The sequence below is a fragment of the Protomyctophum bolini genome, assembly GCF_963924005.1.
Source record: "Protomyctophum bolini genome assembly, chromosome: 15".
Classification (NCBI taxonomy): Eukaryota; Metazoa; Chordata; class Actinopteri; order Myctophiformes; family Myctophidae; genus Protomyctophum; species Protomyctophum bolini.
In genome coordinates this window covers 15,708,682-15,731,825 of record NC_137876.1, presented here as the reverse complement: position 1 = coordinate 15,731,825, position 23,144 = coordinate 15,708,682, and the positions used below count along the sequence as shown (strand labels likewise).

At 44.6% G+C, this 23,144-nt stretch overlaps 1 protein-coding gene across 1 annotated transcript; it reads left to right on the top strand.

Moving 5' to 3' along the window:
• LOC308329938 (calmodulin-1) lies at window positions 1–21,317 on the top strand. Its single transcript, XM_080784491.1, has 6 exons — window positions 1–142; window positions 12,721–12,751; window positions 13,987–14,130; window positions 15,229–15,335; window positions 15,877–16,012; window positions 19,298–21,317. The coding sequence occupies exons 1-6, from the start codon at window positions 140–142 to the stop codon at window positions 19,324–19,326; spliced, it is 450 nt and encodes a 149-aa protein (XP_080640617.1). The 5' UTR covers window positions 1–139; the 3' UTR covers window positions 19,327–21,317.
• The last annotated feature ends 1,827 nt before the right edge of the window (window positions 21,318–23,144 follow it).

Here is a 23,144-nt window from a genome sequence, read left to right as displayed (position 1 = left end):
TGCAGCGGTAGTTCGGTCTCTCTCGCTCCAGTACGTCCATCCAGGCAGCAGCAGCAGCTCGGTGGCAGCCGTCCATTACTCCTCTCTCTCCCCCTAAAAAAAACCAAGACTAAACACACACATCACACACACACACATCATGGTGAGTATTACCGAACTGACGTCTTTTATCACGTTATCGTTCAATTCGTCTAGGTTTGGTCGCATGCGAGGTGGTAGAATTTAGAAACGGGGTGGAAAATGTATGAATTGACTGAGCTATTTCCTCCACGCCTCCATTCCATTGCAGAGAGAGAGAGGCTGCTGCGTGTAATGTACAGTAGTGTGTGTGTGAGAGACGAGTGTGAGTGCTTATTTCTTGTGTTATAAGCTGTAATAAGGTGGTAATAAGGCTTCAGTCTCTCCAAAATGGACGCCTTTTGGCATCAGCTGATGTTGGGGTTTGTGGGTGTTTCGTTGTGGCCACTATACTATAGTACTGAGTGAGTTGAACTAGTGTTGATGTTTATGTGTATGGCTACTATAGTATACACACACACACTTGTTATAATGGACATACAACTGGCATTGCATATGGCGGGCCGGTTGCCAGCTAATATTAGCCATGCAGCTAACGTCACCCAACTGTACAGATCAGATCATACAGTAACAGATCAGATCAGATCATAAGTTATTGTCTGGCAGCGATATTGTTGTATCCTACTTTGACTTGGGGTTTTGTGGACTTTGGTTTGGTCATTTCTAGGACAATCATAAAACATGAAGCATATAATTGGACTGAATTGGCTGGTGGTGAACATATTTGTCTGATCAGTTAATGCTGCCAGGTTTCACCCTGCAATCCGCATTAATAGGTCTACTCATCAGAATTATGAACGTGTGTGTATTGGGGGGGGGGGGGGGGGGGGTGAAGAAAAAGTAATCTGGTGGTGATTATAGCCTATACTGCCTCACACTGGGATTCTGTCTATAAATTGTTCGTTTTGCACTTGGACAGAAAGTCTGACAATATCCTCCTAGTCCCACATTCGCTTATCAATCTTTCAGTTTTTTTGGGGGGGGCATCTAAAACAGAAAAAAAGAACAGCATGAACAGTGAGCAAAAAACCACCAAAGCTTATTCTGTCATATCATATCCTCAGTGTTTTGAGGGCCCTGCCCTATTACTAATGTACCCATTAAGCTGAATGGTCCACTGGCAGCACAACACCAACAGTCCACTCCCTAGGATGGATTTCACTTGTTGGCCTTTCTTTTTTCTTCTTCTTCAAATGTAATTATAAAGCTTTATGTTCGGTTTGGACTAAAAATATTTAACAAAGTTGATTCCTAAATCCACAATGTCAGCCTCCGGTCCGTTATCAATGGAGCGGCTCCAGGAAGTGCTGATATGATTAGAGGTTTCTTTGGGAACAGTCACTCGGGTTCACAGAGTGTGTGTGTGTGTGTGTGTGTGTGTGTGTGTGTGTGTGTGTGTGTGTGTGTGTGTGTGTGTGTGTGTGTGTGTGTGTGTGTGTGTTTCTGTGCGTGCGTGCGTACGTGCAGGGCTGTGTGAGTTCTCTTTAGGGTGGTGAACTTTTGATTTAGGCCAGTTCTTCTGAAACATTTTCATGTCAAGGACCCCCAAATTAATATATAATTGGCCGCGGAGCACCATCTGAAAAGCTTTTGTGGGGATCCCCATTCCCTATTAGAGAAGAGTTGTGTTCCACAATAATAATTGTCCATCTTCAACTGCTTATCCGTAGTTGGGTCACGGGGGCAACAGCTCCACCAGAGTGTTCCAGACTTCCCTCTCCAGAGCAACATAAAATAGGGTTAAAGTGGTTAAACGTTATATTGCTGGCGACACCCCTGGGTGAGATCACTTTGAGAACCACCGAGTTAGGCTACACACACACATTGGCTGCTTCCCATCACGCTCACAAAGCGTTGTATCCGCTAACTCAATTCTGCCCGAGTGTCTGTCATGTCCAATATACTGCGATATTAAACTCTGGTACGGCACACTTTCATCCCTCTTCCTCAGCACTACTTTGTCTAGGAGGACATGTCACTCAGAATGGTTGGTTACTCTAACAAACAGAGTTATTTGCTCTTTATGGGAGGGATGGTGTGTTCAGCAAGTTGTAGTGAAAGATGTGCGTTGTCAGCTGGTCTTTAGTTATCTTCTCACCGTGAAGTTACCCCTTCCAAAGCCATTGACTTTCACTTGCCAAGTGTGTTGGCGTGTAATAATACCGGTTTAGCATAATCTGCAAACAATGTAAATCTTTTTCATCCACAAGCTAAATGCAAAAGAGGGTATATACTGTATATACTCATACTTAACACAAGAGACAACATTCTTCCTTTCCTGTTTGTAGTACTGCCACGGTGCCACCCAAATCTTCTTGGCTGATTGTGTAGACCTTGTTTTGTTCTACTGCAAAGGCTGAAAAACATAACAAAACATAATTAAGTCATTATTATGTATTTATTCATTTTTACTAGGCAGTATTTTTGTTTATTTAGATAGTAGAGAGACAGGAAAGTGATGGCAGTAAAGGTCGTACAACACCGGCCGGAGTAGAAAACCGGGGGAATTCCCGATTATGTGCACTGGACTGTTCAGTCACAATGGAGTGCCACTGAATACATGTATTTATTTATTTGCTGAGAGTCATGGATGGACCTATGAGGCCGATTCTACAAATGCCTTCTACTGTATCGGTAGTTCTCAGGTTCTCAGTCACACGTTGAAGATTTCTCAAAAACCGCGCTGTAAGCTTGTACATCTGCTATTTTTGATTAGTCAACAACGCTGAAATCTAGAATTACTTACATTTTTGTGTTTACAATGACGGGTAGGGCTGGGCTGCATGTCACAATTACAGAAGTTGACAATCAATTGTCATACAAATATATGTGCGATCAACAATTTAAATGTGTTTTTGGCATTGAACATTGGAACATAAGTTTGGTCCCTGGTACAACATATTTTCAGATCCGGGTCCGTGGCCAAATACAGATCTTTCTGAGGGTTGACATGAAAAAGGTTGAGCACCACTGACATAGAAATTTCTTTTCAGAAAACTGTCAGGCTTCAGAAGGCATTTGTAGAATCGTCCTCAGGTCTAAATGGGTTAAATATCCCAGACCCTATAAATAATGCGGTTCTAAAGCTCTAGCCCTGCAGGGCTTTTTGTGCGTTTATACCCGACTGGGAGGCAGCCCCCACGTTGGTTTCTATAGCTACTACCTGGCTGTTGTATTATCGCCCGTAGTCGGGTGCTTGTTTTTGCCGTTGCTATGGTTACCTGACCGTATCCACCCAGAGCCTTGTAGCCTGACAAGAGTTGCATCACTGGAGAATTTATTTAGCTCCCAGTAAGGGCATGTTGCCTGGCAACGTGTGCAATCCCAGGCAGTACGATTTGGTGGCTAATTGGGTTGCAGGAAGTTGTAACTGAATCACTTGAGGTTGGGTTAGGCTTCTGTTCTGTGGCCGCTCGCAACGACGGCTCTCATTTTGTCAGCTCACCCAGCGCTGAACCAGGTCCACATTTCTCTCATTTTGTCAGCTCACCCAGCGCTGAACCAGGTCCACATTTTTTAGGGCACTGGTTCTCCAGAACCCTTTTCACATCAAGGTCCATTATTTAATAGGCATTTGAGCCACGGACCACCACTTGATCAGATTTAGCCTCTCAGACCCAAAACTTAGATTATTTTGCAGATATTTAACAATAGTTTAACTCTTGAGAGCGTGAAATTGGTTTCATTATACGCTCCCAATAGTTAAAGAGCTACTGTATAAGGGTCCATTTCGTTACCGACTCTCCATCATTTAGCTGGGGACCACCTGAAGCCCCTTCGAGGACCACTGGTTGAGAACCACTGTCTCAGGCCACTGGTTCTCTGAGTTCTCAACCTTTTCATGTCAAAGGATCCCCCAAAATTTAATGTATTTTGCCGTGGATCACTATCTAGAAATATTTTGTGCCAGCCAGGAACCCCCAGTGTTTTATTTAAATTTTTAAATGTTTAAAATTAGCAGTTTGTAGTGTGGTACAAAGTGACGCACTGGCGTGAGCTTATACATCTGGTAGTTTTTAAACGTAATATGTCTAAGTGGTTGATTAAATGACTGAAGGACCTCTGCACGGTCCCCGGACCTAAAGAACAACTGTCTTGGGGCAATGAGACCAACTCTGGTCACAGTTCAGCTTATGTACTAATGCCTGGCTGGGTGGAAGTGTACTTAAAGAAATGTGCTCATTGCATTGCAACTTGTAGAGTTTGATTTTGGCAACCAGGTTTATCAGTGGGATCCCCCAACCCTGATCCAGTCTCCACCCTTTGTCCTTCATATAGACAAGCTATGTTCCTGTCGTGGCTTTTCATTTATTATTATTTGTTCTTTTTAGTCATCCTGCCATGGGGCCGGCCTCTTTGTTTAATAGACATGAAGTCGTTTCTTCCACTATATTATTAGAAATAGGGCTTAAGTGGACAATTAAAACACAAATACTCAAGATAAAGTACAGATAGTTTAAATATATAATATAGTAGGCCTACTCAAGTAAGTGTACTTAATTACTGCCCCCCCCCCCCCCCACCCACACACACACACACACACACACACACACACACACACACACACACACACACACACACACACACGTGATGATAGCAGGTCTTGTTACAATCTGTGTCATGTAATCAGAACTCAGAAGCACTTCATTGCCAGTGTGTCGGTGCACACAGGAATCGGTTGTGATCAAGGTGCAACATGAAACACTTCACTTCACTATATCCGACCGGCAAGAAACCTCTTATCTTCAAACGGTTTGTGTTTTGAGGTGAACTTGATCAAACTACAGCGTCACACAAAGGTAGCAGATGTGCAAGCTCGAAGCGACGCATTTTGAGCTTGTAGATCTGCCATTTTTTAATTTGAATCCTGAGAAGTGAGGTTTCCATCCACCCGACAGGGGCGATTATCTTCATAATGAAAATCAGCTGATTTCCTGCTGAGGTGGCGTGTGCAACATACCAGGTGGCAATAGATACAGTAGTCCTGCAGCACCTCTGGGAGTGCAGTTTGGTGAAGAGGTGGTCGCAGTGGGGTAGGAGGACACTGTCGAGGGACTTAAAAAATGCCATCGGTATTGATTGAACCGATATCCAAATAATATCTCGGTTTTAGGCGATATTATTTTAAGATGGAGGCTGCAGATTCAGTCAGTGTTTTCTAGAGAAGCTTTCAAAAGGCTAAAAAAATCTTTAAATAAAAATGCTGCACTGTTTGTTGCATCTGCACCTCGAACCTAGCCTGGTGAAAGCACTCAGAATTAAAATGTTGTCCAGCAGGGGGCTGGACAACATTTTAATTCTGCCAGAAGGGAGAGTCTGGGCTCTCTCGGGCAGAGACGATGTACTCCGGTCCAAGTCAGAATGGAGCGATATTCAGCCGTATACGGCCGCTAGAGGCGGGATCAACGTGAGACAGGTGACATGTTGAAGCTGTGCCACAGCGCCAATGTAAACGCAGCTTAAACAGGACTACAACTCCAAATTATTATGGAGACATCAGATTTTTGTCCCGCTGCTTCCTGTTCATCGTTTCTGCTTGAGAGAGCCCAGATGCAGGCAGGAGGAGGGAACTCAATACTGCCGCAATCTGGCGGAGTCAGAGGTTCAGTTACCTCGAACCACAGTTACTGTACAACAGCCCTACTAGAAACCTGTATTGCAATATCGGCATCGGTTGATTTGACCATACAAAGATAATGGGTAACCGGATATCGGCCAACATACTTCGATGTCGTGCATACGGTGCATCCCATCTCGATGGTTGGCAGAATGTTGAGCTTCCTAAACTGGCATAGGGAGGAGAAAAACCGCTGCTAGGGACTTTCTGATAGTTGGAGATTGTGGATTGTGGATCATTCTTCTTATCCTACTTGACGTAAAATAGTCGTACAGTATATCGTGATTCCCTGACATTTTTCTTTTTATTTCAAGGGTACCAGCTTGATATGATTTGTATCTTTGAGACCCAAATACAAGCAGGCTGTAAAATCTTCAGTGTCATTTTTACTCTGAGAGTGTACAAACGGAACCAAATGGACCCGTAAGGGTCCGTTTGGTTCCATTTGTACACTCTCAGAGGAAACTCCTCAAGATCTATGGACCCCCACTGTTCAGAATATCAGTCTTCATGCTGCTGTTGTGTTGTTTTGTTGCCTTGGCAATTAGTGTTGAGATTCCAGGAGGAATCCAAATCATTAACATAGTTGGATGAGTCTCTCAAAATCAAAGAGATAAGTGATCCATTTTGGGTGTGAATTTTTACTAAGATTCTTGTGATTGCATTTTGGATTGTGTAAAACTGAAACACACACACACACACACACACAAGAATGTGCTCTAGATTGCCCGGCATTGCAGCACCTTGCAAGGAATTTGGCCTGGATATTAGAGTAGGTTAGCAGCTTGTTACAGTCCCTAGAGCACACATGAGAACGGATCATCACGTGTGTGCAAGCGCGCACACACACACACACACACACACACACACACACACACACACCATTAACAGTAAATCACTCATTACTTCTGCATGGCTATACTGATGGCCTGTGGCTAAAAACCGCACACCCAGACCACACTCCTCTCATTTCATCCTCTGTACTCCTGGGCTGAGACTGATGGCGGATTCTGGCTTCCCATAATCATATTTGTAGCAAATGACATTTTGATGACATTTATATCGGCCAATTATTTGTCCAATAAAATTATATATATTTTGAGGGGCGCCCCTCCTATGCACAGCTTTGTGTGTGAGTGTAGTGTGTGTGTGTGTGTGTGTGTGTGTGTGTGTGTGTGTGTGTGTGCCAGTAGCAGCACGGAAAATGTATTGCTTGGCTGATGTATGATGATAAGAGAGCCCCTCACTTCACTGTGATTTCTTTAGATGAGGTGAGGCTACCGTGGCTGTTTCCCATGTTCTAAAAAACTAACTCTCTTAACAGAATTTGTTACGGTGTCATAATTCAGAAGCAGAGTAGATGCTTTGAGGCAGATGATTCATACATTTCAGATATGTGTTGTTGTTGTTGTTGCTGCATTATGCAAGCAATTCATAAACATGACATGACAACAAAAAATAATCATTTCAGGAAATGTCTGCTCATTTTAAAACAATTCAAAAGCATTCAATTATTATAAATATGGCTTCTTTTTGGGTGGGGGTGGGGTCAGATGACCAGGATCTGACCAGCTAAACGGATCCTCCCCGGGAGATGACATTGTACCCACCAGATGACAGGCCCTGTTTGACACACACACTGACTGGAACCTCCCCTGGTTTGGTCACTATCTCTCAGACACAGGCCTTAAATTGATTCTCTCGCACACACACACACACACACACACACACACACACACACACACACACATTATGTATTCCTCTGGTAATACATAATACTGACCACCTCGGCGGCTACTGCAGGAGGTGGCCACCTCTATCCGTCCCCCTCTCTCTGTCTCTCTCCATTCAGCTGCCCGCCTGCTTGTCCCTCCTGTCAGAGAGGAGGTCGTTGGTGGTAGCTAAGCCGTGTCACATTTGCTGACCCACCAGCACGAAGTGAGGTCCCCTCAGCCCCCCCCTCCCCCCTCCCTCCCGGTCAGACAGGGCAGAGGGCTGAGTGAGGGGGCAGCGGATTTATCCAGAGATAAATGGGCAGACGGACGGACGGCCGGAGCAGCCGACGACATCGGGAGAAAGGCCAACTTTCAGTCATCCAGCCTGTTGTCCAGGAGAGACTTGAATCGTCAAGGCGCTTGGGTGGCGCGGGGGTATAGTAGGCTACCTGTCCACCGCTGGCCGAGTCCAGGGGTTCAATTCCACCGCGGTGCGACGCACTCTCGCTTGGCCGAGCGTCAATACGGACACAATTGGCCGCGTCGTGCGTTATTTGTCGCCACGCTAGCGGGCTGGGGCGGGTGGTGCCTGTCAGTGAGATAGGGGGGGGGGGTTGTTATTGAACGGTGTGGAATAGGACAGAGGCACCACATCCTCCCGGTGGGGGCTCCTCACTGGCAGGTGAACCAGTAGGTTGCAATAGCGTGTTGGGTGGGTTTAGGTGACGTGACGGCCAAATTGGAACGGTAAAAGGAGGTAAAAAAGAATTGGCTATAAACCGAAGAAAAGAGACTTCCAATTGTTGGATCGCTCTAAAAGGAAAGAGGGAGGCGTCAATTAGTCTGCCGCTCTGGTGGCATTGCTGAGACTGTCCCTGCCTTTCATCCGTCCGTCCATATACCTATCCAGGGGGAGTGAAGGAGGCATCCAACGTACGCAGGTGCTGATAGAGACCTAACCACCCGTACTGTCAGAGACGCTAAATCCTCCTCCTTGCGCCGGCGGCAATCTGAGACCGACTGTCATCGAGAAATCCATCATCCACTCGTGCAGGCACCCCCCCTCCAAACCCCCAACCCCCCCCCCCCCTCGAGGCATCATTCATCCCTACTACGTCTACTCGTGCGGCTGCTGTCCCTCGGCCCGGCTCCCTCGCGGCGGCGGCATGCTGCCCGAGAAGCCTCTGGCCATGGCGGGCAGCATGCTGTACGAGGAGGAGGACGAGCCGGTGAGCCTGGCCACGGTGTACGAGCTGCTGGACGAACAGGAGTACTTCTACGGCGAGATGCTGCAGCAGCAGGAGCGCAACTACCGCGGCTTCCTGCAGATGCTGGTGGACTCCACGTCGGGCCGCGTCGACGGCCTGGTCAAGGAGCTGCAGGACGTGCGGAACGCCATGCAGGGCGTCCGCAAGGAGCTGGACGAGGTGCGGCGCCAGGGCAGCCAGAACGACAAGCGGGCCGGGTGCCTGGCGGAGGGCCTGGTCGTGGTGAGGGGCACCCTGGACGGACTCGTCCAGGGTGCCAAGGCGGGGGTGTCGGGTGGAGGAGGAGGGGGAGGAGGAGGAAGAGGAGGAGGATTCGGAGGAAGAGGAGGCGGCGGAGGAGGAAGAGGAGGAGGAGGAGGAAGAGGAGGAGGCGGCGCAGGAGGGCTGGATCTGAAGCAACGCCGGGTCGGAGGACTCGGGGGAGCACTGAAGCTGGACGCCGGAGGAAGGAGAGCACCCGAGCCAAAAGCCATGAAGCTGCTGGCAGATCTCGATATCAACTTTGAGGGTTTTAAGGTGGAAGAGCGGGCGTGGTGCGGGCATATCATGTATATGTGCACGTACATACACACACACACACGCACAAACACACATACACTGGGCTGTGCTCGAACGTTCCAAATTATATCGGTAGCCTATAATGGCATTGGAATCCCAAATCAGGATTCAGATTATTTATTTTGGGTGTGTAATCCGTGCCCGTCCACTTACAATCTTAAAAAAAGCTTGTCGGGTTTGTGGGCTAAGTTTGATGGTCAGTAGCTCCAGAACGGGAGAACATTGCGATTGTTTAAACAGTGCCATTCGTGGGCCACAAAGAGGCACAATCGGAAAGCAGATCTGAGAGGAAACAGAATGATCTAAGAGTCCTTAGATCTGTAATGTTGGTACATGGAGAAATGCTGGGCTCCAGCCAGGCCACGTCCCAACGAATGCCAGAAGAACACAGTATTTCCATTATAATTTGTGCATGCAGCTCATCTAGCTTATTTTCCAGGGACTGAACAATGAAGTTTTGCTTGCAGAACGCCAGGCGGGTTTCTCTCTGGTTCAGGCTCTGTTCTGCACAGAGACATGCTTCCTTTGTTGTCCTCCAGGCAGGACCCAGCGGAGTGCATCGTCATCCCACATCATATCTCTGTGTGGATCATACCGAATAATATGTGATAGCACTGTCTGAATGTGTGGATCATACCGAATAATATGTGATAGCACTGTCTGAATGTGCAAGAGGAGAGCTGGCAGTACTAAATGAAATCCAAGCAAAGTGACCAAAATCACTGTCCTGTTTGAATATCGCAAGTTTCAGAGATATTTCACATACAAATACATTTACATTATGTTCCTAAATTAGAATTTCAAACAAATACGACGTACGACGCCTTAACTGTCATTCGGGCCAGCCCCTTTAACAGTAACACGCACATAAATATAGTTGTTGGGATACATTGGCACAGATGTTTATGAGGTGCTTATTTTTTCGATGTGAGGAGGCAAGCATTCTTAACCCATTTTGGGCGGGAACCCATTTTGGTGTTTGAAGCATTGTGTTATACTTTAGCTATTGAAAAATAGCAGATCTACAAGCTCATAGCGCGGCACAAGTGCCGCGCTATGAACTTGTAGCCTAGGTCTGCTATTTTTTTTTAAATGGTGAAAATGTGGTGCAGATCTTTGAATATATTCTTTCAGAGCGAACATTTTTAACTCAAATCTTTGCTTCTGGGAACAACATATTTTCAGATGGGGGTCGGTGGCCAATAATACATATACTTTTTGGGCTCCTTGACATGAAATATTGAGCACCACTGATACAGAAACGTAGGTATTTCAGAAAACTGCAAGAATTTTGAAGCCATTTTTTAAATTTCGACATCAGGCCTAAATGGGTTAAATCAACTTATTGTTTTCTTTTAAATCCAAACCATGTGTGTGACTAGCGTTGGAACATGAATCCCCCGCTGAGCCAGTCTCTGGCCTAATGAAATAAAAACCACAAGTGGTGGAAAAAGTACTAAAAGTATCAATACTGCAATGTTTGTTTAATACAAGTAGAACTCCCGTATTCAATATTTAAGTACTTTGAGTAAAAGTACAAAAGTATTGGCATCAAAATGTACTTAAAGTACCAAAAGTAGAAAGTACTGAGTCATTATGTAGACTGTCCCGTTTCAAAGTTTTGATGTCATGGACACTAGTGGGCTCACTTCCTCCCTGGACTACAATTCCCATAATGCTTTGGTCCACTGCTCCTCCTTGTAAGTGAGCCCTGTGTCCATGACATCATGGAGCCCATGGACACTTTGAAATACTGAAATATCTAAAAAGAATTCCCACATAAAACCCCCAGGAAAGTGTTTCTTGTCTCACAAACATCATTCAAATAAGATCTGGTTGCAAAAGGGGTGAAGTGGCCCATTAACCCATTTTGGGCGGGAACCCCCTATTTTGGTCTATTGAAAAATAGCAGTTCTAAAACGGGTAGTCCCAATACTTGATTCTGATTGGCTGGTTACCGTCACGTGACCGGTGTAAATTCCACCGATAACCCACTCCTTCAATCACTTTATATCATTCGCAGCTGATTCCAGCTGTACTGGGGAAGGGGAGCGCTTGATTGTTTTACAAACACATGCCGTGCGGGCGTGTAAGCACCGCCCGGCTCATATGAATGTGTGGCTCCAGGCAGCCCTGTAAAGACATGAAGCGCTATTCTCCCGTCACATAGCCTACTTGCCGAGCACAACAAGGAAGTTATGTGGCTCGCTCTGGTGGCGCAAAGCGTAGCTACTTTTGTGAATTCAATAGTTTTATTAGGTTAATATTGCTATATGTTTGTAACCGTTTTAGAAAAGCAATAAGCCACTCGAGGCCACAGCTTACCAGGTATTTTACACTGGCTGGGGGCGTAGGCAGACCCGAGGCGCAGACCTCTCGTGGCTTATTGCTTAAATCTACAAGCTCATAGCGTGCCACCGAGCGCTACGAGCTTGTAGGTCTGCTATTTTTGAAAAATCAAAGAACGACTGACATAGAAACATAGCTTTTTCAGAAAATTGTCAGGATGTAGTAGACATTTTTAGAATCTGATCTCAGGTCAGAATGGGTTAAGTAAATGTACTTAGTTACTTTCCACCACTGTGTGACACATGCTACTACTACATTACCATTACTTGTTGTCTTTGGGTTTTGTCACGGCTGCTTTTACCCGCATGTCACCCTGGGCTGTTGTAGAACATACTGCGGTCTCTCAGGGGCAATAGGCCAGCAATAGGCCGGCGGCCCATTTGGCATCCTTGGCATGTTACAGCTAACGAGGTACTTTCAGCGTTTGTTAAAGATGGCGTGCCATGGTTTGGTGTGGTTATAATAATATGCAAATATGTCTTCCATGTGTATTTTTGGTTTCTTCCTGAAAGCCTTTGAGTCTAAAAGGCCCAATCGAAAATAAATACAGCGCTTTAGTGACGCACTAAAATCAGCCCCTCCCCTTATTATCACACAACAACAGCTGTGGTTGCAGCTTCAGTTCAGGCGAGTGGTGCTAAGGTGAAAACCTAAGTACTTAATGAACTGGCCACATAATATCTTCATTTTAACACTAGTATATTCATAGTACCTGATGAAAAATCACGGCACTCCATCTTTAATAACCCTCTCCTCTGTTCTCTCCCCATCCCTTCCTCACCCTCTCCTCTCTGTTCTCTCCCCATCCCTTCCTCACCCTCTGCTCTCTGTTCTCTCCCCATCCCTTCCTCACCCTCTGCTCTCTGTTCTCCCCCCATCCCTTCCTCACCCTCTGCTCTCTGTTCTCTCCCCATCCCTTCCTTACCCTCTGCTCTCTGTTCTCTCCCCATCCCTTCCTCACCCTCTGCTCTCTGTTCTCCCCCATCCCTTCCTCACCCTCTGCTCTCTGTTCTCTCCCCATCCCTTCCTCACCCTCTCCTCTCTGTTCTCTCCCCATCCCTTCCTTACCCTCTCCTCTCCTCTGTGATCTCCCCCCATCCCTTCCTTACCCTCTGCTCTCCTCTCTGTCTTCCAGGCTGACCAACTAACAGAAGAGCAGATTGCTGGTGAGTTGAAACTCTTCCAGCATTGTTCCCTATATTGATCTACTACACACACACACACACACACACACACACACACACACGGAAACGTGTTTGCGAGTCAACTTATATTACACTATTGATGAGGCATATACATTGTGTAGGTCTCTTTATTCAGAGCGACTCTCAGTAGTGCCTCAGTGATCTAGGATCATAGAGACAGAGCAGTGCCTCAGTGATCTAGGATCATAGAGGCAGAGCAGTGCCTCAGTGATCTAGGATCATAGAGACAGAGCAGTGCCTCAGTGATCTAGGATCATAGAGACAGAGCAGTGCCTCAGTGATCTAGGATCATAGAGACAGAGCAGTGCCTCAGTGATCTAGGATCATAGAGGCAGAGCAGTGCCTCAGTGATCTAGGATCATAGAGACAGAGCAGTGCCTCAGTGATCTAGGATCATAGAGACAGAGCAGTGCCTCAGTGATCTAGGATCATAGAGGCAGAGCAGTGCCTCAGTGATCTAGGATCATAGAGACAGAGCAGTGCCTCAGTGATCTAGGATCATAGAGACAGAGCAGTGCCTCAGTGATCTAGGATCATAGAGACAGAGCAGTGCCTCAGTGATCTAGGATCATAGAGACAGAGCAGTGCCTCAGTGATCTAGGATCATAGAGACAGAGTAATGCCTCAGTGATCTAGGATCATAGAGACAGAGCAGTGCCTCAGTGATCTAGGATCATAGAGACAGAGCAGTGCCTCAGTGATCTAGGATCATAGAGACAGAGCAGTGCCTCAGTGATCTAGGATCATAGAGACAGAGTAGTGCCTCAGTGATCTAGGATCATAGAGACAGAGCAGTGCCTCAGTGATCTAGGATCATAGAGACAGAGCAGTGCCTCAGTGATCTAGGATCATAGAGACAGAGTAGTGCCTCAGTGATCTAGGATCATTGGTACACCAAGAAGAACCTAACATCATGTGAAGTGAGTTGCGCAGCGAGGGCCAGGTGACGTCTTACGTTGTCATTTACTGCCCTAAACAAACAAATGATTTACGTCTTAAGTGCCCTGAACAAGCATTACAAAGTCTCATTACAAAACCACATGACATAATCTTCAAAAGCCAACTATAGCATGCCAGGCCAACAAAATGAACATGCTATATCTAAATCTAACTTACGTGCACTATATATACACTACGCACATCGGTGAACTGATCCCGCTCTCTGTCCCCCCCACCCTTTCCTTCCTCCCGCCCAGAGTTCAAGGAGGCCTTCTCCCTGTTCGACAAGGACGGTGACGGCACCATCACCACCAAGGAGCTGGGCACCGTCATGAGGTCGCTGGGCCAGAACCCCACCGAGGCCGAGCTGCAGGACATGATCAACGAGGTGGACGCCGACGGTACGTACAACCACCGCTTAACCAATACAATCCACACTGAGACCTGATTCTACACAAAATTACTTTGAATTCTATGTTCTATAATATGTATGTCAGTGGTTGCTAAAAACTATTTTGTGTCAAAGGAGGACCCCAGAAATAATACTGTATGTAATCGGCCACTGTTGAGAAATCAGGGGAATATTCTTATTTCGATTTGCTCTTTCAACCACATAGAGCAGTGGTTCTCAACCAGTGGTCCGGGGACCACCGGTGGTCCTTGAGGGGGTTCCATGTGGTCCACAGCCAAATGATGGGGAGTTGGTAACCAAATGAACCCTTATAGATCTTCAACTCAATAAAATTATTTCATTTTACGCTCTCAAGAGTTACATTTAGCTAAAAGATTATTTTTTTGCCTGTCTTATTTATCCTATGGTACCAACATCAATACAGCATGGAACTATAACAACAAAATATTCTTTAGTTTTCGGTCTGAGACGCGAAATCTCATCAAACGGTGGTCCGTGGCTCAAATGCCGAATAAATAATGAAAAAGGTTGAAAACCACTAGCATAAATGAACACCTACACCTACATGAATACCTACAAGCTTGTAGGTATGCTATTTTTGAAAAATCTTGAAAATATGGCTCAAATATATATTCTTTCAGAGTGAACGTTTTTAACTCAAATATTTGCTTCTAAGAGGTTCCTGGAACAACATATTTTCAGATGGGGTTGGTGGCCAAATACATATCATTTTTGGGGTCCTTGACATTAAATATTGAGCACCACTGATACAGAAACATGAGGTCATCATTTAGATTTTTTTTAATTTCGACGTCAGGTCTAAATGGGTTAATGCACACGTTATTGTCTGTAGGGGAGAATGGTTATCATGAAGGCTTATGGTTCAAACTTCCTCGCACGGCGGTGGTGTGGCGCGTCCAAAATAGCCGACCTACAAGTTTGTAGGTCTGCTATTTTCGGCATGCGAGACCGTCGCGAGACGGAGCATGACTTAGCGTCGGAACAGCAACGAGTGTGTAGTTGGGAAACGAGACGGGGAGGTGGAACGCTTTGTCGCTTGACCTCTGACCTCTGGTCTGTCTCTCAGGCAACGGGACCATCGACTTCCCAGAGTTCCTGACGATGATGGCGAGGAAGATGAAGGACACGGACAGCGAGGAGGAGATCAGGGAGGCCTTCAGGGTGTTTGACAAGGTGCGTGTGTGTGTGTGTGTGTGTGTGTGTGTGTGTGTGTGTGTGTGTTCACAATAAGCGAACATTTGGCTAAAATAGCAGCTCAGCTAGATCTAGCTGTGAGCTTATGTATATTGGCTATTTTCAAGAGATTTGATGCAGAGGGAGAAAAAAAGGAGAGGGGGACAACTTGAACCCTATTCTGGGGGGAACATTCACCGAAAACAGTGTTGTGAGCTTGCAGGCTATCTCGGGGGGCAAAAAGATTTGGCATAGACTGGGAAAAAAGCAGTCCAAGTACAGAGCCAACTCGGATCCATTTTACCAAGTCTTGAGGATTTAAGTGGCTAAGACCATAAAAAGAAATAATACGTACGAAACTACTATACCGTGTACACTATGCATATGTTCATATAGATGGAGTTAAGAGGTTTTGTCAGAAGCTGGTTGTGACCTGCTTCGAGTTTGTAGAAGATCTGCTATTTTTGGGGTCCTGAAAACTGTTTTTTTAGAATCACCCTCAGCCCTTAATGGGCTAACAGTCATTGTGTTTGTGTCTCAGGACGGTAACGGTTACATCAGTGCGGCGGAGTTGCGCCACGTCATGACCAACCTGGGCGAGAAGCTGACGGACGAGGAGGTGGACGAGATGATCAGAGAAGCCGACATCGACGGAGATGGACAGGTCAACTACGAAGGTACGGAGCGAGGGAGAGAGAGAGAGAGAGAGAGATGCTTTTTACTCCGTTCACGCGTGTGAATAGAATGGAGCACAGATGCTCCACAGGCAGGCACACATATATGAACACAGCTGCACACACAGAGGCTACCATACACGCGCGCACACGCACACACACACACACACACACACACACACACACACACACACACACACACATCCATCATCAGCATTATATAATTGCTTCCTGTTCATGTGTGTAACAGGACACTGTTCTTACATAAGCAGACAAACACTCATCAGTGACAGAGTAATTGCTTATGTTTGGATGTGTTTGTGAGCGCATGTGTGTGGGTGTGAGATCATGGCGGGTGTCTTCCTTCAATAAGGATCAATAGGACAGTCTGTTATGTTTTTGTGGTGCAGTTTAAAATTGAACAGAAAAGGCATTTCCCTCTGTAATTATGTTGACCCGGCAAGTGCAGATGATTTCATATATCACATGATGCAAAAATAACTATATTTCTGAACGGCATTGTAAGGTTGCCCGAACGGCCAAGGCTCCAAGAATCGACAGTCCAAGAATGTAGATCTTTTTTGCTATTTTATTTACCTCAAAACACAGAGTGACCGACCCAGGCTGGATTTAACTGTGCAGGCAAAAAGAATACTTCACGAATAAAGACTTATAATACACTTTCAAATAACAGAAAGTAAAAAAACCCTTGACAACTCAACTAAGGACAAACAACAAAACAAGAACTTAAGAAACTGAAAACAGGCTATGCCTTCCTGGCCCTGCCAGCTCTCCCCTGGAGTTGTCTCCTTTGTTAGTCTCAAGCTAAACTGATTCCCTTCCCAAACATTTCCACCAGCCTCCCTTATGTACCAGGTGAGACCCCACCCACAATGATTAGTAATTGGACCAATCTACTCAAACCAGGTAAACCATGACCCCTGAGTTAGACCAACTATACAATTATACAAAAGGAGAGGAGACTGGAGCAACACGGACATTTGGAGCCTTTTATTAAGGTGCTGAGTATACAAAACGACTAACGTTTCGACCTTGCGGTCTTCATCAGAGTCATGGGTGGTAGCATTTGAGCATGTCTTATATACAGGATGGGCTATCAATGAGCCAATGACAGGAAACCATATGACATGTAATAGCCCGTTACTACCAGCAGTCTAGATAATGTAAGGGTGGCTATGGAAAAAACGCTGCTAAACAGTAAAATAAATAAAGTAAAACAGTGATTTAACCATAAAAAAGCCATCAGAATTAAAAAACATTATACAATTATACATTTAGAGTCTGAATGTTTTCCAAGGCATCACCTCACACAAAACAATTACAATAGAATTAGGCAACACAGATAAGTAGGGGTGTGCATCTCTCCTTTACAAGACGATTCGATACGTATCGATATGCATGGGCTACGATGCGATTCAGAGACGATACATTTATACACAGAACGATTCGAATTCGATTCGATTCGGTGGAATTCGATGCGATTTCGATTTTGTGGAATTTGAGGCGATTCGATGCGATTCGATGCGATTCGATACGATACGGTGCGATCTGACACATTTAACCTTTTTTAGATTTTTAATTTGAAGCTAGATCTATAAAGAATAGGGTTGGGACTTTAAAAAACATCTAAGTAATTGGAGGATTTGTGATTAATTAATCTCAATTAATCACATTTTAATCGCATATCAATAGGCCTATTTGACCTGATCAGTGAGCTTTTTTTTTTAAATGGATTTGGATACGAGTGAATCAATGAATGAATAGGCAATTAAAAAAGTAGTAATAATAATAGTGATAATATTATTATTTATATAATGCTTCTCTGAGTACTTAGACGCTTTTCAAGGGGAACATTAGAAAACTAATAAAAACAACTTTATAAGAGAAAAACTAAGACTATGGAATAAAATAAATGAAAGTGGAATGAGATAGCTGGGGAAAGACATTCTGGGTTTGCATTTATAGGTGGTGGCATATCTCTGAGATTTGGGAAGTGCATTGTTTTGACAAGTCTGCCTGCTGTGGACAGTGAAACCAGACGCAACGATACAGTCATACTGTCGATGCAAACAGACGTGTACAGTAGCTGCTCGGCCTGCTCCAAATGATATTCCCATTCGTCTTTGTGTCTGCCCGTGTAAACGCAGCATCGAGTGTGAGGGTTGGGGAACGAATGGACCATAGAGTTATTAAGGAGGACTCCTTCTAACGATATGGACCAGAGTTAAACTAATGTTAGCTCCCATGCTAACTAGTTGCTACCCTCGTCAGAAACAACACGACCATCCAGATCGGGTGGAAGCTGTTGATATCACGTTGCTTGTGCCCGTGGATGGGAAATGAAATGTAAAAGGCTATAGAAGCGTGGATGAAAGGCAAAGCACAGATGTGCAATAATGCTGTGTCGTGACTCGTATCTGCGTGTGTATTCCGTCTGACAACGAGTGGTTTATGCTGCTATTGTGCTATAGTGCTCGTCTGTTGTTGCTGGCTGCTGATGCATATAGAGCGTCATCATAAGCATGCGCCCGTCCTGCGCTGGAAGTAGCAGATCTACAAGCTATCTACCCGTCGCAATGCACAGCGCTTTGGGCTTGTACATCTGTGTTTTTCCCGCAGTTAGTTGAATTATATCGATTCGCAGCTTTAGGATCGAACCAACGTCCGATGCAGACGCTATTTTGACCGATCCAGACACACGTGCATCGATGTAGTCGCATCGTTAATGTTAAAATCGATTATCGATTCATATCGATATTTTTTGACACCACTACAGATAAGGGTATATGATGCTACACATGGCCACACCTCCAAGGAGCTTGATGACAGTCAATTAATGGAAGCATCTGTGCAGTGTGTGTTTGTCATGCCCAGTTTTATATTGTGGAGTCTTCTAGTGTCTATAGGGCACGGGTTGCCCCGTGACAGGCATTCTTGCTATTTAGCAGACAATTCAGCGGTTCCCAACCTTTTCTGGATCAGGGCCCACTTGAAAATCTCAAAAGCCCACCCATCTGACCACTGAACAAATGGGTGGGCCACGTGCATTTTCAGAGCATGTTTATTTTAATGATCAATCAATTGATAGTATATCCTTCCTCTCAGCCAACGGCTGGATTACTGTAATTCTATATGTTTTTGCTGTTTTTGCTGTTTGTTAGTTTTTTTTATCATGTGGTGCAGCACTTTGGTCAATCTGGTTGTTTAGCTTTCTAAATGAAATGCACTTGACTTGCCTTGACCTCCTGCTTCTGTCTGTGTTCGCAGAGTTCGTCCAGATGATGACCGCCAAATGAAGTCGGCCCCGCTTCACGAAAAAACAAACAAAGAAGAATCAGTCAAATGTTTCACTTACCTCTTATTGCAAAAATCTACATTTATTCATACCGTTTCTGTATAGAGAACTTAAAACTGAATGTTGGAAAATTGAAATCTGTCCATACATAAACAACTTAAAAACGTACAAAAGTTCTAAATCTGCATGTACCGGCTCGTATCCCCCTCTATTCTCCCCCTCCCCCCTCCCCGAAGCGCTTGAGCTGCCCAATCGCAAAATTCCGACCCGTTATCACTAAAGCCAAGCAGCCAATCAGCAAAAAGCCAGCTCCGTCCGGCTGACTGCTCCTCTGCTTCCTGGTTCCATCACGCGCGACGACGACGTCATGACAAAAAAAAAACAATGGTTATTTGGGCCGGCCAATCGCCTTTTTTTTTGTTTTGTTTATTTTTCCTCCTTCTATTACTTCCTATTCTTTTTTGTTTTTTTATTCATTTTGTTCTTCTTCTTCTTCATGCATGCAGCTTTCGACAGATTTTTTATGGTGGAGCGCCCCGTAGCAGAGAGCTGCAAGAAGGGGGGAGGGGTGGGGTGGGGGGTGGGGTACTCCAAAGGAAGGGAGCGAGAGGAAGGACACTAGTTCTCAATACCCGGTCCGGGGAACCACCTGGGGCATTCAAAATGGACCCTTACTCGTAGGATGTAGGAATGGAACAGAGTGGAGCCTTACGGGCAGCATTCGGTTCCATTTGTGCACTCTCGGAGTTCAACTTAACAGCGAGAATCGGGGGTCCCAAAGATATTAAAAAAAACAAAAAAAAACAATGGTTCCATTTGTACACACTCAGATTTAAACTAACACTGAGAATCGGGTCCCAAAGAGATATAAAATGGATCCATTTGTACTGTCAGAGTTTCAGACCCCGCCCCGCCCCCGGGACCGGACGTTGAGAAACAGTGCGAGGAGGAAGGGGGAGGGACGTTGTGTGTATGTGGGTGTGGCTCTGCAGAGAGCGACGACACAGGAAGTGACTGAACCTTATATAGCGGGGAAATCCTTTGCAGTTTGCTTACCTTCAAAAAAATGTGATGACAGATATTTGATTAGATAAATGAACTATGTGATGACAGAGATATTTGATTAGATAAATGAACTATGTGATGACAGAGATATTTTTAAGAAAAAAAAAGGAAAAAAAAAACATGACGATGAAAAAAATATATAACTTCCAAAGAAAATGGAATTAAAAAAAATGAAAATAAATAAATACTCATTTTAGATTCTATGTTTCTGGCATGTCGGAAATAACTTCACTTTCTCTCCTTTGAATCTTCTTGTGTGTTTGCTTATTCTTTTTTTTTTCTTGTTTGTTTGTTGTTGTTGTTGTTCCCGGAGTTGAGCTGGGGTGGTTTTCTGGATTGCTGGAGCCCCCCCCCACCCCCACCCCCTGGAGTGTGGGCCATCTTAGACTGTTGGAGGGGCTCGGGAGGTCTCTTGATGACGGGGAATGATCACAACGGGACGATTTATTTGAGGCAATCTTAATGATCTAGTAGCACTTTTTTATTAACGGGAAAAGGAATTAGTAAAAAATGAGATTAAAATAAGAAATCGATAAATCGATAGGACAAGGGAACTACAAGACGCAAAAAAAAATGTTGTGGGGGGGGGGTGCAACTAAATATGGATTCTTCATAACGTTATTTTTTTTTTTTTGACATTTCTGCCAGGGATATTGTCTCAATAAGTTTGCCTGTGTTGTGTCATAATGCCCCTCAGTGGCGGGTGTTTCACTTTCAGTTTGAAGTGGGGACAGGGTCGGTGCTTGGCAGCGTTTCTTATCTTGTGTTTTTGTTTGTTTGATTGTTTGTTTGTGTGAGTGTGTGTGTGTGGGCGCGGCGAGGCCCGGCCCAGTCCAACTGTTCTGTTCGGTTCAGTTGAATCTGCATTCCAAGTTGTACATGCTAGTCTTTACATTTTGTTTTTCCAATAAAACACCATGAGGTAAAGCTCTGCCCTGTGCCTCTTTTTTCCACATACCGGCCGGCATGTCACACAATTTGTACATTGCCATCCATGCATGTCTGTTGGAAACCAGGGTTCATTTTGGTTAGGTTGTCATCATCTTTAGAATAAAATTCCATAATGTTTTCTGAAATGTTTTACTTTTAGTCTAGTTCATGAACTAAAAATACAAATAAAATAAACTAAGAGAATTATTTATCATACATCGTTCAATGAATATACAAATTCACTTTACATCACCGCCCCAACAGCGTCATTATGAAGTACACAGCCTAGGGAAATAAAGGAACTATTAAACAGTATTCAGCCATAAAAGATAAGGTTTAAAGGCTGGCCTGATTAAAAAAATAAAAGAACCATGAGGTTGGCGGTGGCTAATAGGTGATGTTTGACGTGTGTGTGTATGTGGGGAACAGTATATTTAGGACCATTTTGTGTGTTTGCTTTTACGTTTTGTTTAACTTGGCTTTGTTTGGCCTGTTCTGCAGGGATGTTGTAGTGGCACTGACGCAGGGATATTAAACGAGGGGTTGTGAGGGGGCAAAACAGGAGATTAAATAAATAGGCGATGATGAACGGGTGATGACAGGACATACAGGTGGAGGAGAGACCTTCCGACCTTTTCTGGATAATGGGCCTCACTTGAAACTTTGAAAAGGGTTGGTGGACCGGACCACCCATCTGACCAGGTACTTAAGTGGTCCATCGGGTGGGCCGCGCTCATCTCAATAGCACGGTATCGGTATTACATTTTCCCCCCTTGTTTTAAAGGTATATTCAGATTTCACTTAATTCAAATATCACTTTTTTTCCTTTCTTTTTGATAATGCTGGCCACAGGTTGAGAATCATTGCGGTCTATTGGGAAACCTAATTTACACTTCATCGTATGGCAGTGTACAAGCTGCTGTATGACACATTGTGGGCTTGTAGATCGGCTATTTTCGGTGCACGACCACCGCCACCCTCTAAATTAGACAAGATCCTCAACCATGCAGAAGCCTTCTTCTCCTCCTCAGGCCACACTGTTCATGGTGTCACCATGGCAACGCTAATCTTTTCTACAGCGCTCTTTCTAAATACAATTTACCAAGCCTGTTCCATATTTGATCTACAGAGACAACAATGATTACAGTCCATGAGACTCTTAAAGGAATACTGCGTCTGCACCCCCCGAACGATTCTAATATCAATTAGGCCTACTCGCCTTGGAGTTCACAGATAATTGTTTTTATCGCCTCCCTGAGCCAACAATCCAATATTTGACTAATTGTAGAGTAGTTAATAGGAAAATAATCTCAACAAGAGCAAAACCATAGGCCTATTTAAAACATTGTTTTTGAACAGAAGGCTCAGTTTGGAGTTTATATTATTATTTTATATAGTTTAATTTTGGGTCCTCAGTTATTAAATGATTGTGTCAGGATTAAGAATGAGACAACCAAAATAATTTAATAATTCAAGGCTTCATGGTGTGTGTAATTGATAAGACAAAAAAGTATTTTCTTTGGTTAAAGTATTCATTTAACTGAAGGACACAAAATAGGAACTTGACGAGACAAAATTCTGCATACCAGGAATCACTCACACACAAACAAGCAAAAAGACATTAAACACTAAACTCTAAACCATGAAGTAAACCTGCCCTCTTGCATAGGCCTACAGTATGTGAGCATGTATGAGACACACAGCCTGCTGTAACTATGTTTACATTTTCCAGCACTTGTAAAAATCTTTTATAGAAGTCAGAAGTCCTTCTCCGTGCACAGTTTATTGTCTGGTCGGTCGGGGGATAGCAAGCAATGTTTTCCG

Bases quoted from the DNA above. Each gene is read 5' to 3' on its own strand.
- LOC308329938 (XM_080784491.1), top strand. The intron at 12,752-13,986 runs GTGAGTTGAAAC...CCTCCCGCCCAG, and splicing joins AACAGAAGAGCAGATTGCTG to AGTTCAAGGAGGCCTTCTCC. The intron at 16,013-19,297 runs GTACGGAGCGAG...CTGTGTTCGCAG, and splicing joins TGGACAGGTCAACTACGAAG to AGTTCGTCCAGATGATGACC.